At 32.9% G+C, this 15,427-nt stretch overlaps 2 protein-coding genes across 2 annotated transcripts in view; both read left to right on the top strand.

The window, feature by feature from the left end:
- Nucleotides 1-15,427, top strand: part of LOC140979036 (acyl carrier protein 1, chloroplastic-like) — a 59,573-nt gene that overhangs the window by 11,270 nt on the left and 32,876 nt on the right. The gene's annotated exons all lie outside the window — the stretch shown is intronic.
- LOC140978892 (uncharacterized) lies at nucleotides 826-6,206 on the top strand. Its single transcript, XM_073444132.1, has 6 exons — nucleotides 826-1,669; nucleotides 1,823-1,927; nucleotides 2,807-4,381; nucleotides 4,859-5,407; nucleotides 5,710-5,821; nucleotides 5,963-6,206. Exons 1-6 carry the CDS (start codon nucleotides 826-828, stop codon nucleotides 6,204-6,206), a joined length of 3,429 nt encoding a protein of 1,142 aa, XP_073300233.1.

Genomic DNA, 15,427 nt, shown 5'->3' with positions numbered 1-15,427 from the left:
GACAACCTGCTCTTGGGAGTGCAACAATCAAAGTGACAACAAGTTTTTGGCGCCGTTGCCGGGGAAGTATAATTTAATTTCAAGTCTATTTAATTTTGTTTATAGTTTATTTTTCTTTATTTGAATTTTTATTGCTTTTGTGTGTTTTTATTCTTTTGCATTTGCATTTGCATGAGCATTATTTGGTCACGTACACTTAGTGGTCGACTCATTCGAAATAACCCTTTATTTTCACAAAACATGGCGGAAGAACCCATCCAAGAAAATGAAGATGAAATTCAATCTCAACATGATCATGATAGACGAAGAACACTTAGAGATCACATGAATCCTACACGTACTAGTGCACCTTCATGTCTAGTTTTTCCCCCCGATGCATCTCATTTCAATTTTAAGCCTGGTATTATCCAACTTTTACCCAATTTTCATGGCTTAGATTCTGAAAATCCATACATGCATTTACGAGAGTTTGAAGAAGTGTGCAACACATATAATGATCTAAATTGTAGCATGAACACCATTCGACTTAAGCTTTTTCCTTTTTCTTTAAAAGATAAAGCTAAAACTTGGCTACAAAATCTTAGATCGGGATCCATTCGAACTTGGGATGAATTGCAACAACAATTTTTGAAAAAGTTTTTTCCATCTCATAGAACAAATTCTTTCAAAAGGCAAATCATCACTTTCACTCAAAAACAAGGAGAAACTTTTTATCAGTGTTGGGATAGATATAAAGAATTGCTTAATCTTTGTCCACATCATGGTTTTGAAATTTGGAGAGTTGTTTCTCAATTTTATGAAGGCTTAACACCTAAAGATAGGCAAATGGTTGAATTTATGTGTAATGGAACATTTGAAGATAAAGATCCAAATGAGGCAATTGAGTATCTCGATTCATTAGCTGAAAATGCTCAAAATTGGGACACTATAGGTACAATCGAACCATCAAACAAGATTCAATCTCCTACATCTGGTGGAGGTATGTACACTCTCAAAGATGAACATGATCTTCAAGCTAGATTTACCTCTTTGGCAAGAAAAGTTGAGGCACTTGAATTGAAAAAGAATGGTCAATTAAAATCTGTTCAAGAAATTGCATGTCACATCTGTGATACAAGTGATCATTCTACAAAAGATTGTCCCACTTTGCCTTCTTTTAAAGAATGTCTCCATGAACAAGCCAATGTTTTAAACAATCTCAAAAGGCCAAATTTTGAACCATTTTCTCAAAGTTACAATCCAGGTTGGCGAAATCATCCAAATTTTAGTTGGAGGAATGATAATGCTGCACAATTTTCACAACCACATTTCCAAAATCAACAAAATTTTCAAAATTATGCACCTTATGTTCCTCCACCTAAAAGGAATTTGGAAGATATATTGAATTCTTTCATTGCAAAGCAAGAGTCTATCAATACTCAAACTGCTCAAACCATGACAGATTTGAAAGATACTCTTGCTAAATTTGCATCTGCACTTAATGTTCATGAAAAAGGTAAATTTCCTTCACAACCTCTGCCTAATCCCAAGGATCATCATTCACAAACTGGAACTTCTGGAACTCAACCGATGGATCAGGTAAAATCTGTTATTACCCTTCGAAGTGGTAAGGTTGTGGAAAAATCCATTCTTGAACCTTGTGAAGATGATGATAAATCAACTCCAAAGGGTAAGGAAGTGGAACCCATAACTTGCGAAGAGGAGGTTCAACAGACAGTGTCACCACCATTCCCTCATGCATTGAAAAATACAAAAAAATCAAATTTGAATTCTGATATATATGATATTTTTAAACAAGTAAAAGTTAATATTCCTTTATTAGATGCAATAAAACAGGTACCATCATATGCCAAATTTTTGAAAGACTTGTGCACTGTGAAAAGAAAATTGAATGTGAAAAAGAAAGCATTTTTAGCCGAACAAGTAAGTGCAATCATTCAAAATAATAATGCTTTGAAATACAAAGACCCTGGTTGTCCTACTATGTCTTGTATTATTGGAGAACGAAAGATTAAAAAAGCCTTGCTTGACCTTGGAGCTAGTGTGAATTTACTTCCATATTCATTTTATCAAGAACTCAATCTAGGCGAGTTAAAACCTACTTCGGTAACACTTTTACTTGCTGATAGATCTGTTAAAGTGCCAAGAGGTATTGTAGAAGACAAGTTGGTCCAAGTTGATAACTTTGTATATCCTGTCGATTTCATAGTTTTAGATACACAACCTATTGAAGCTTGTAATGCAATTCGTGTAATTTTAGGTCGTCCATTTTTAGCAACTTCTAATGCTCTTATAAATTGCAGGAATGGAATAATGAAGTTGTCATTTGGTAACATGACCTTGGATCTTAATGTGTTTAATCTTTGTAAGTAACCACATGACAAAGGAGATGAAAGTGAAGATGAAAATCTTATTGAAACTCTTGTGGAAGAAAACATTCAAGAAGGAAGTACTCATGATAAATTAGATATTTGTTCAATTGATACTGTTAAAGAAAATATTGAAATTGTTCTTGATGATTTTATTAGGTATCACCCGTTACCAGGATTAGAAAAAAAATTTGAGGCGAAATATGAGAACAAAGACGAACCACCCATATTGGAGTTAAAACCCTTGCCAGAAGAATTGAAGTATGCATTTCTTGGAGAAGATGAAACATATCCGGTTGTAATTTCTTCCAAACTATCAAGTAATCAAGAAGGTAAATTAGTTGATATGCTTAAAAGACATAAAAATGCAATTGGTTGGACACTAAAAGATCTTAAGGGCATTAATCCACTAATTTGCACTCACAAAATGCACTTAGAAGAAAATGCAAAAACATCTCAACAACCACAAAGGAGATTAAATCCACACATGAAAGATGTTGTGAAAACTGAAGTTCTCAAACTACTTGATGTTGGGATTATCTACCCTATTTCTGATAGTAAGTGGGTAAGCCCAACACAAGTAGTTCCAAAAAAATCTGGCATCACAGTGATAAAAAATGAAAAAGGTGAATTGTTAACAAGTCGAGTCCCATCTAGTTGGCGGATGTGTATTGATTATAGAAAATTAAATGACGCCACTAGAAAAGATCATTTTCCATTACCATTTTTGGATCAAATTTTAGAAAGAGTAGCAGGTCATCCATACTACTGTTTTCTTGATGGATATTCAGGTTATTATCAAATTCCCATTGCACTCGAAGATCAAGATAAAACTACATTCACATGTCCTTTTGGAACATTTGCATTTAGAAGGATGCCATTTGGATTATGCAATGCCCCAGCAACATTTCAAAGATGTATGCTAAGCATTTTTTGCGACATGGTTGAAAATTGTTTGGAAATTTTCATGGATGATTTAACTGTCTTTGGGAATACATTTGATAATTGTCTTGAAAATTTGGAAAAAGTTTTAAAAAGATGCGAGGAAAAAGGTCTTATTTTAAATTGGGAAAAATGTCATTACATGATTACTTCTGGAATTGTTTTGGGACATGTCGTGTCATCTCATGGAATTGAAGTTGATAAAGCAAAAGTTGATGTCATTGCCAATTTACCCCCTCCAAAAACCATTAAAGAAATTCGCTCATTTTTGGGACATGCTGGATTTTATAGGAGGTTTATAAAGGACTTTAGTTTAATCTCTAAACCCATTTGTAACCTCTTAACAAAAGACAGTGCATTTGAGTGGACTCAAGAATGTCAAAATGCTTTTGATAAAATCATTCGACATTTAACATCAGCTCCTATCATGCAACCTCCTGATTGGTCTTTACCATTTGAAATCATGTGCGATGCGAGTGATTATGCAGTCGGTGCAGTATTGGGTCAAAGAAGAAACGGTAAGCCTTATGTGATATATTATGCAAGTAGAACTTTAAACAATGCTCAAATGAATTACTCCACAACTGAAAAAGAACTACTTGCTGTAATATTTGCATTAGATAAATTTCGTTCTTATTTGATTGGATCAACAACTATCGTGTTTACTGATCATTCTGCTATTAGATATTTGTTGACCAAACAGGATGCAAAGCCACGACTGATACGATGGATTTTGTTGCTCCAAGAATTTGACATTGTGATCAAAGATAAAAAAGGAACCGAGAATGTCGTAGCCGATCATTTATCGAGACTAGTAACAGGATCATCTTGTGAAATGACACCAATTAACGATAATTTTCCTGATGAACATCTATTTTCAGTTACTACTACACCTTGGTTTGCTAACATAGTAAATTTTCTTGTGACAGGAAAAATGCCACCGCAATGGAGTTCTCAAGATAAAAGAAAATTTTTGAATGAGGTAAAAAACTTTTATTGGGATGATCCGTATCTGTTCAAGTATTGTCCGGATCAAATTTTTCGACGTTGCATACCCGACAATGAGGTAAGTAGTGTCATTAAATTTTGTCATTCAGAAGCATGCGGAGGACATTTTTCTTCAAAGAAAACAGCTGCAAAAATCTTGCAGTGTGGATTTTATTGGCCCACTTTGTTTAAAGACACCCACGAAATCTGCAAGATCTGTGAAAATTGTCAAAAATTGGGTGCGATTTCAAAAAGAAACATGATGCCTTTGAATCCTATTATTGAAATTGAAATCTTTGATTGTTGGGGAATAGATTTTATGGGACCTTTTCCACCGTCGTTTGGATACTTGTATATTTTAGTTGCAGTTGATTATGTTTCCAAATGGATAGAGGCAATTCCATGTCGAACAAATGATCATAAAATCGTCATCAAATTTTTAAAAGAAAATATTTTTAGTAGATTTGGAATTCCTCGAGCCATGATAAGTGATGGGGGAACTCACTTTGTTAATAAACCATTTGCTTCATTAATGAAAAAATATGGTATTACTCACAAAGTAACTACTCCTTATCATCCTCAAACAAATGGACAAGTTGAATTAGCTAATAGGGAGATAAAGCAAATTTTGGAAAAAACTGTTAACTCAAATAGAAAAGATTGGTCTCTGCGACTTAATGATGCACTTTGGGCATATCGAACAGCTTTTAAAACATCATTGAATATGTCTCCCTATAGGTTGGTTTACGGAAAACATTGTCATTTGCCTGTGGAATTGGAACATAAAGCTTATTGGGCGATCAAAACTTTAAATTCAAGCATGGATGATGCCAACAAATTGCGTAAATTGCAACTTAATGAACTTGATGAACTCAGAAATGACGCGTATGAGAATTCAAGGATTTATAAAGCAAAAATCAAATCATTTCATGATAAAACAATTCTTAGAAAATCTTTTGAGATTGGTAAAAAAGTTTTGCTTTATAATTCTCGACTTCACATATTCCCAGGAAAATTACGATCAAGATGGACAGGCCCATATGTTGTAAAGCATGTGTATACTTATGGAGCTGTGGATATTGAAAATCCTAAAAATGGTGATGTTTTTAAAGTAAATGGACAAAGGCTTAAACCATTTTTAGAAAATGAAATTTTTCAAGAAGAGTTTATTTCCCTTTCCGATCCTTGATTTTTTTTGTGTTGCATTTAATTTTGTTTGTTTTTATTTCAGGTTTCCTTAATCTTTTTATTTTCCCGGTTAAATGGCGGATAACGGTACTCCGTGACTCTCATAGTCGGTTTAATCAGTTTCCCATAATTGCTGATACAAAAATAAAAAAAATCATTTCTTTTCTTTTCAAAATGGATGAAATTCTCTCAAAAATTTGTAAATATTTTCCCTCTGTTTCTGAAAATGTTCTAAGAAAAATTTATGCAGGAAGGTGTGAAAGATTGAGATTGCTAATGCAAAAAGGAATTCCAGAAGATATTCGTCTTGTAATAGAAGCTAAGGTCCGATTAGGAGGAGAAGTTCCACAATCATTGCTCATTCGGTATTTGCCTGGATTAGGAAAAAGCACTTATGCGAAAAAACGAAGGGCCAAAAGTTTAGGGGTTTGTCATAAGTGTGCAAGATGGACTTGTGACAAACGATGCAGATCTTTGGGATGTGTTTCCAATAACAGAGAAGATAAAATTGGTTTCATTAAGAATGGGCTGAGTAAGGAGTCTTTAGATAACATCTTATTGACTCTTGAGACGCATTCTAGTGGACATGTGCATATTGAACTTCTCCGTTTATGGAAACAATTCCAAGATGAGCGTCATAGTCTTGGGAATCCGACTAAAAAAGACCCTGTTTGCCAATTTATAAGAAAATTGGATGGGAAGCATATCCTCGACTCATAGAAGGCGTTGAAGCCGTTTCTGGACGTAAAACCAGAGGAAAATTGTGAGCCACAATCACACTACTGTTTACATGCATGTGTGTCATTATTGTTTTTACTGTTTATTCTGTTTACAACTGTGACCCATAGTTTTGTCCTGATAACATATTACCCCTATAAAATCTCTCATCTTTCTCTCTATTTTCGCAGAAAAAAAAAAAAGAAAGTAAAAAAACATGGCTGGAACCTCTGCACAATCATTGAAAAATATTTGTGTATTTTGTGGGTCGAGTCCTGGAAAAAATGAAGTGTTTGTAGAAGCAGCGAATAATCTTGGAAAGATATTGGCTGAGAGAAAAATTCACTTGGTATATGGGGGAGGTAATATTGGGTTAATGGGATCTGTTTCAACATCTGCTCATCTTGGAGGTAGTCAGATTTTGGGTATTATTCCTACAGCTTTAGCTAAAGGAAATATTAGGGTTGTTACGATTGGTGAGAAATTAAAAGTTTCTTCTATGTATGAAAGAATCACAAAAATGATTGAAAATTCTGATGCTTTTATCGCACTACCAGGTGGTTTTGGTACATTAGAAGAAATTTTTCACACTGTTTCTTGGGCACAACTTAATATCCATAATAAACCTGTGGGCTTGTTGAATATCAATAATTATTATGACAGTTTGTTGACATTTCTTGATAAAGCTGTGGAACAGAATTTCATTTCAGAAAATTCACGACGGATGCTCATCTGTGCTTCGACTGCCGACCAATTAATTGATGATTTGGAAGCTTTTGTTCATAAGCCTGATCCGATGATAACAAAGATCAATTGGTCGCAATCAAGCAGTAAGAAAAGGAAGTTGGATCATTGATTCAAAAGTCGTGGATTGGTTTGCGTTTGTTTCAGTTTGTTATCTTCAATAAAATTCCAGATGATATCTCTTTCATTATGTACTCTTTATTAATAGTTATTTTGACATTATAGACAATGTCATATTTTGATTGGGGGGAGAACAAACTTATATATAAAAAAATAAATATATATATTTTTTTAAAATAAAATCATGTTTATTGTTTGTATCTTAGTAATTTTTGCAAAAATGTCATACATTACATGTTTGAAAGATTTAAATTAGAACATGCATTAATCTATTTAAGAATGTTTAAATTTTTATTTGAAAAAAAATTCAATTTTAATATTCTGATCAATATAAAAATATGATTTATGAAATCTTTTTGAGTGATTAAATATTGTGATAAAATCATGTATTAAAGTATATGGCCCAAGATATACCTTATAAGAGTGCCTAAAATTTTAAACTCACGCATATTTTGTGAGTGAGTGGAGAGGACTGAGAAAACAGATTTTGAGCCTTTATTGATCATGAGAGAGACTATCTATTGTTTAGATCTTGAGTTCTTATTTTGAAAAAAAAAATGATATTTCCTGGAAAAAAAAAAGGAGAAAAATTCAAAAAGAAAGATATTAAATATCTATGTAATTTTTAAGTTATATGCTACGACCCATATATCTCTCAAAAAAAAAGAAAGAGAGAAATTTATTGTACAAATTAAATAAATATGTGGTCAAGAAGCATAAACTTAGTCTGATTCCATGATGTTATGAAAAAAAATATCAGGAAAAAATATAATAAGAACAACTAGATTTTGAATCAATGGATTTTCTATCTTTTGATTAGTTTGGTTCGTTTGTTTGTCTGCATTCTATAAATCATTTTTCTGAGCATTTATCTGTATTCCAACTCCATGAGAGAAATAGTTGCCATAAATTGAAACATTTATTAACCTGTGAGGATATGGAGTTGAGACTCTTACTAGGAATTTCTGAAGGCCGTGTACATTTAACTACCTGAAATAAGCTTTGAATTGATCATCTCAAATTATTTCATAAATTACAATTATGATGATCTTGATATTACTTTGACTGTTTTCAAATTTAATTTAAACACTTAGATAGTTTTGATTACATTTCTATTAAAATTAATCAATATGTTTTTTATTGTTATTAATGCTTAAATTGCTAGGGACTAGCAATTAGCTGGTTGGGAGGTGTGATAAACATAAAAATTGTACATTAATTAAATGTTTTATAATATAAATATATAGTTTTTGTTTTATTAAATGTTTAAATATTATATGTTTTATAATAAATTGTATAAAATATAAGTTGTTGTGTAATTACAAGTTTTTACTATTTTTTACAGGTTCGATAAAACAAGAATAAACTTGGCGTTGCAAATGGGATTAAGATGATTCTTGGACCTGTAGAAAGTTGATTATAATATCTACAATATTGTTGACAAGCATGAGATAAAAATCCTCTCACAATTGGGATCAAATTAAGCAACAAATAAAGTTACCAAAGGAGTGGCAGTTTTACCATGCTCTAGTATTTTGACCATATCTCTCAAATTACTTGGTCAAATGGTTTGAAAAAAATACCACAACTAGACAACTCAATTATCCACATGTTTCTTTTTATGTGAAGAAGCAAATTCGGAGAAGAAGATTTTCAAAAGTGATGTGTAATATAATATAATATCTTGGAACACCAATGAAGACTTATGTGTAAAAAAATAATATTTTATTTGTGGTTGTCTCCCCAAATTTGGCTATAAATAGGGGTGCATTGTAATGTATTGAGATATCCCTCATTCTATGAACAAACCTTTGAGTTCATAATATTTCTCTCTATATTTTTCCTTTATTTCTTCATTTAAATACAATTAGCATGTTAATTTCATATTCAAAGTTTTACACTTTGAATAATGAATAGCTAACTTCCTAAAGTTGAGATGATAAGGTGAAACTCTTGGCATGATAATAAGGTTATTAAAAGGTAAGAATCTATGTTTTATATTATTTAATCATTATTTATTGTTTATGTTATATTTATTTCTTTAAGCATTTTTATACCCTACTTATAAGTGGGAGTTTTGATTTATTGTTGCTATATGTTACACTAAATTCTTGGAACCATTTAAATGTTAGTTTGGTATTACCAACCATTTAAAGTGGATGCCTTGATTTATTATATATAAATATATTATAATATTAAATTCTTGGAACCATTTAAATGTTAGTTTGGTTTTACCAACCATTTAACTTGGATTCCTTGATTTATTATATATGAATATATCATAGTATTAATTTATTGGTACCATTTAAATGTTTGTTTGGTTTTACCAACCATTTAAAGTGGGAACCTTGATTTAGTGTTTACAAATATATATAGCACAATAAATACTTGACCACATTTATAAGTTTTGGTATATATTATATACTTATAAGATAATAATTTATAACATAATATAAATATGATTATTTAATATATTGGAACCATTTTATTAAGTGGATTTTAATATTGTTCGTTAATGTTAACTTTATTAAAATACCAAGAGTGGATCCTTTAATCTCAACTACTTAAATTAAAATTTGAACAATTAAAATTTACCCATTAAAGATTCAAACAATTAAAATTAAAAAGAAAAAAAAAACAAAAACAAAACAAAAAGACATTGTAGTGGACTTGTAATTTCCTTAGCTTCCCTGTGGATACGATATCGGACTCACTGAATTATACTACTTGTGGACAACCTGCTCTTGGGAGTGCAACAATCAAAGTGACAACAGCAACATTATCTAAATTTTCCTTCCTTTTATCTTCAGTTGTCCACTCATCACGTGGCTTCTCGATGCGATGAGGTGCTTCGTCAGTTTGAGCAACTGTCCATCAGTTATGACGTACCACATATCGTCGTCTTGTGCAAATAGATGAGCATCTATTCTAATTTTCCAATCATCAAATTCCTCTCTGGAAAACATAGGAATTTTGTTGAATGAGGATATGGTTATCAGATGAGTGTTTGGAAATGTTCCAGATTTTAAAAGCTCTGATACCACTTGTTAGGATATGTTTATAATAGTGAAGTGTTTAGAAGGGGGTTGAATAAACGCTTCGGTTTTTGAAATATTTTCGGATATAAATCAGTTATTTGAAAAACTAATTCTGAAATCTTGTATGTCTTTATCGATCAGTTAACTAATAATAGTAATGTGGAAACAAACTGAAAGATAGATTGAATATTTTGGCTATGATATCATGATAGCAGAATAAATAAAATAAGGGACACAAAGAGTTTTATATATGTTCAAAAACTTCAATTGCTCCTACGTCACCCTTTCTATCTCAAGGGTAGGAATTCACTTAAAGACTTTTATTGATTACAAAGAACAGTAATAATCCACTTCTGTTCGACTTAAACAATGTCAAACTGAAACTTTTAGATTTTTTTCTCACTTATCAGTTGATAACTGAATGACTCTAATAAGTAGCCTGAATGCTACGAATAAATCAATGAGGTAAGAGCTAAGTTTTGCGATTTGTAAATTGAATAAACTTGAAAATGAATCGCAACGGACTGATTTGTTTGTTCGTGGATTGTTAACCTTTTTCACAACTGAACTAATCAGTTATATATAGTCTTACATTCCAACAGTCACATCGAATGCATTAAATGATTAAAATCAGTTGAATCGTCTTTTAGTCCAGGTAGATGACTTTTTCTGACAGAGATACGATGTATCAGACTGTTCTGCTTTGGTATGGACTGTCAGTTTGTCTGCTGAGATTCAAATTGCAACTGGTGACGTGTCTAACTAATCAGGATTCAAACTGGACGACTGATTAGTTCAGCAGGACTACATCAGTTCTAACTGACGTCTTTTTTGTTTGAATGTACCTTTTCAATTTTCGGTTAAGCTATATCAGTTCTGCGAATCACACATTCAGTTCTTTAGATCTTGTATCAGCTCGTCAATATTTGATTCATATGTTTGTGACTATAAATCTTTTGAGAACTTTAGTTGGTTTACTTCAATTCTACTAGTTCTATTAAATTTTCTAAGTCTCCTTCAATTTAGTTACGCTTTACCAGTTCAGTTCAGGTCTTCTGATTGGTTACTGGTCAGTTTGTCAAACTCTGAAACTAATAAATTCCAACATAGAGCTTATTATATTTCTTCTTCATTTCTGTGTCTTGAATGTTAAAATAGTCTGCTCTTGTAAATTGTGCTTTAAATAGGGTAGTCATTCTCCCTACTATCTCACTAAGATATTCTTTGGCTAGAACCGAATCCTTGGTTTCTGCCGAATTCATGTCCCAAGCGATTTTAACCAATCTCATCATACTCATTTTTAAAAGTTTAATGAATTCTTCTTTGTTGAGATCAAGTGTGACTGTTGTGATTCTCATAGTCGATGTCTAGTTATCAATGAGAACTTATTTATTTTTGAAATCCAGTGCATGAAGGTTAAGCATAACCCCATAAGGTTGTATTGGTTCTAAAACAGACTTCTCATGGGGTGTTTTGTGCAAGAGAATTTGATTTTTCTTGACCTTGTTTTCACTAGGTGTGCTTCTTCATCTACTTGGAAATCTGTTAGGGCTCCTCTCATATTTTTATCATAAGATCTCATACTTTCCCATGATGGTTCATGGGAAAATGACCAAGTTATTGATGGAGGTTCGCCACCTGATGTATTCATCTTGAGATCTACGACCTTGAGATTCGCAAAAGACTCTACAAGATCTTGAAGATCTTCTAGACCAATCTTTTCTGTAGTTGTTATCAACTAAATTTCTTTTTTGGGTCAATTTTAATCTGATAGATTATATTTTTTTTGTTGATTAAAGGTTTTGGCATTACATTTGTAAGATCTAGAAATTCGAACGACATAACCTCACTGCAAATCTAGGGTTTTATTAAAATGCTTATTTAATGATTTTTAAATGCATGTTTATAACATGAATATGTGTTTTATTTCATGAATTACTAGATTTCATTTATTTACGCTTTTAGCAGTATTCCACACTCGAACGAGGAACGGAGACCGAGGACAGTTTAGAAAAAATGTTTTTATTAAATAATTATATTTAATTATTTAATATATGATGTAAATATTAGATATTTTTGAAAAATGGGCCTTTTAAGATATTTTTACGCACCGAGTCATATTTTAAACCGGTATTCAATTTTTAGCAAATCAGAGGACTTTTTGAGGGTTCGGGTAATATTTTTGAAAACGTACCAAAACGAAATATTTTGCATGCGTGTTATTGGGCGTAATGGGCTTGTTTTATTAGGCTTTCGAGCCAAGCCCATTACATCTCATTAATTTTAAATTTAGGCCCAATAGTACACTCACTTCATTATCAAATCTGACTCTCCAACCCTAATCCCTCCCCTCACCCCTCTCGGCCGTACACCACCCCTAGAGCAGCAGCAAATTTTATGCTTTTTGCAAGAGGAAATTCAATATAAGCTTGTCTCGTTTCTCTGGTGCTCGTCCCTTGCTTCGTGAGCATTTTAATACAAGGCATGCCCGATTCCCTTCTTTTTGCATTGATCACATCATAATATGTGTTTTGATTTGTGTTTTCATGATAATTAATAAAGCTACTGAAGAGAATCGGTTTTACATGATTTCCACACAAAAATATGCTTTGTTCTTGTCATGCTTCTCATGTTTTTGGCTATGATTGAAGGGGCTGCCAGGATCGAGTTGTAGAGGACTCAAACACGTCTGATTGATGACGTCTAGATGTTGAGATCGAAGTGGGATCATGCTCATGTAAGGATCGATCGGACATTCATGTTTCGGGTTAGGGTTTTGGTTCGATCGGTTGATTCAAGGGGTGCAGCGGTGCAAAGGCTGTTCTGAACGTGGAGTAGACCCTGGTGGGTCTGAGACGCGGTCTGGAGTTGCTTGTGCACAGCTGTTTTCAGGCTAGGGATAAATCGAGGAAGGTAGACGTGGTTAGGGCTCGATTTTGAGATGTTCGGGTGTATCTCGTGTATTCAAGAGCATGGGTTTGAGGATCATGGCTAGGGCGGTGCAGGAAGGTTTGGTTGTGGTCTAGGATAGGTTGGTTTGAGCCTGGTCTGGGCCGAGTGAGCGTAGGATGGCTTGGCTTTGAGGTGGAAATTTTGGGTTTTCGCCCGCAGGATTAGCGCCGTAGCGCTGCCCTTTCAGCGCCGCAGCACTTGAGCTTCGGCTCTTGTATCGTCGTAACGATGATGCATGGTGCCTAGGCTCTTACAAGCGCCGCAGCGCTACTCAACTCACTTCTTTAAGTTTGGTCAAGTTCGGACTAAAACAGGGACTCCGGTCTAAGTTTTAAGCGAATTATAGAAGTTAAGGTTTGAGATCGAGTTTACGTCTAAGAAATGGTTACAATTATGTTTTTAAGGCGTTCGATAAATGTGATTGGGAACAGGTCATTTTGGCAACTGAGTATGTTAGCAGTCCTGGCAGTACTTTGACAATTGTTCATGCATATTTAAAGTGTATATGTTGTTATTGAACATGGCTTTTTATGTTAATGTTAGAAACACGTTGCATGCTTCGTTTTAAGAAAGGATATGTATATGCATGATGAATATGATGACATGTTTTCGAAAGAAGTGAGTTGGTTGTGACTAATACGAACACGAACACGAACACGAACATGTAAGGCCAAGGCTCGGTGGACGGGTAAAATTGTCGCTGATGTCCCCGCCGCCGGGTACCGCGATTATACGTAGATGGATCCATCGATTTAGAGCTGATACGAAAGTCACAACCAATTATCTGAATTAAATAAGGAAAAATAAACACATATAAGTTGATACGATATTACATTATTTGAAATGAATATGTTTACACTTATGTTTATACTTTTGAAGACCATGAAACTTATGTTAATTACAGTACTTTTCACAATTGCTTGATATGTATATGTACTTGTTATTACGGTTCAGGTGTGTTGAGTATTTAGACTCACTAGATGTGAATGATGCAGGTGATCATGAGGATGTAGAGACTGGAGGCGTTGAAGGCTGAGTAGGCAGAGCTGGGGGTGCACATGATAACCCGAGGACCTTGCATTCTTTCGCATATTATGTTTAAGAGTCAGGGGTTTTAAACAGTAGTTTCAAATGCTTATGATTTTCGTTTATGCTCTGGTGATGGCCAAAATTTTAGATATTTGTTGGTGTTCTTTTAGTTAAACAGTAACTCCTCGTTCATGTTACATTTTAAGATTCGTGTAACTGCAGTTATTTTTTTGTCAATGTTTGGATGAATTTTAAAACACATGATTAACTTATTTAAATGTTTATCAGTGTGTGTATTTCGATCACAGTTTTTTTTAAAAAAAATATATATTTCGATAGAATTTTATGCAGTAGACGTTTCAACCTTAGTCTTCCTCCTTTGGTGTAATAAGGGTTCAGTGCCAAAGGATAGTGGTAACCTTCCTTTCGAGATCTTTTTACTAAAACTTGGTTGTTGTTCTAGAGTTTGGATTTTTGTTTGAATATCTTTTAATGTTTCAAGAATTTCTTTTTGTTGTTCAAAGATTTCCTAAATTATGTGGTACATAATGTAGCTGATTATCATAATTTTGTATCATCTTTTGAATCTCTCTGAGATCTCTAGAGAGTTTAGAGGAATCCGGTACTATTTCTAGGAACATATTATTTTGAATCATAAGTTTACCTTAGGACTCTGATATGTTCTTCTTTGCTCTTGATGTCTAACCTTGGTTACCTCTTATGGTAAATATTCCAAAGTATTGGAATAAGTCCTATAAATATTTAATCTTGAATATACATTTGGATCCATATATTTTTTTAAAATCTTCTCCTTGAACATTTAATTACACAGTAATAATGATATTATATGTTTGAAATAATTTTACCTCGACTCTGATTTCATTTCTGACACAGTAAAACAAGTAATAATTGTAAGGGTATTTTTTACAATTTTGACACAATTAGTTAGTTTAAACAAAGTTTTTGTTGTATAAAAAGTAAATAATATTTCGTGTTTTGATATGAGGATTTATCTCCAATTTATATTTTTTATTTTATATTATTTTTAAAAAAATCCAGTGATTGTTCCGAAAGTATGAGCTTATGTGGCTGGCAAAATCACGAGTAGGGGATGAAACAACTGGAAATTAACCATCAGTCCCCAGTCGTCGTTTTTTTTGTGTTCAGTACCTGGGTACTTTTTTAGTACCACATTCCACATGAAGTGTACCACAATTTGTATGACAAAGTACCACAATTTTGTGGGTAGAGAGTGAACCCAAACAAATGTTTTGATTGAAGATTTTTCATCAACTTCCCCATGAAACAACTAATGGTATGATACATATATTCACAAATATA

The sequence above is a fragment of the Primulina huaijiensis genome, chromosome 6 (genome assembly GCF_012295235.1).
Source record: "Primulina huaijiensis isolate GDHJ02 chromosome 6, ASM1229523v2, whole genome shotgun sequence".
Lineage (NCBI taxonomy): Eukaryota > Viridiplantae > Streptophyta > Magnoliopsida > Lamiales > Gesneriaceae > Primulina > Primulina huaijiensis.
This window is presented reverse-complemented; position numbering and strand designations above follow the sequence as displayed.

Excerpts from the sequence above, each read along its gene's own strand:
- LOC140978892 (XM_073444132.1), top strand. The coding sequence starts at position 826 with ATGGTTGAATTTATGTGTAATGGAACATTTGAAGATAAAGATCCAAAT. Across the intron at positions 1,670-1,822 it reads TGATAAATCAACTCCAAAGG|ATGCAATAAAACAGGTACCA; the intron begins GTAAGGAAGTGG and ends TTCCTTTATTAG. Across the intron at positions 4,382-4,858 it reads CATACCCGACAATGAGGTAA|TAACTACTCCTTATCATCCT; the intron begins GTAGTGTCATTA and ends TTACTCACAAAG.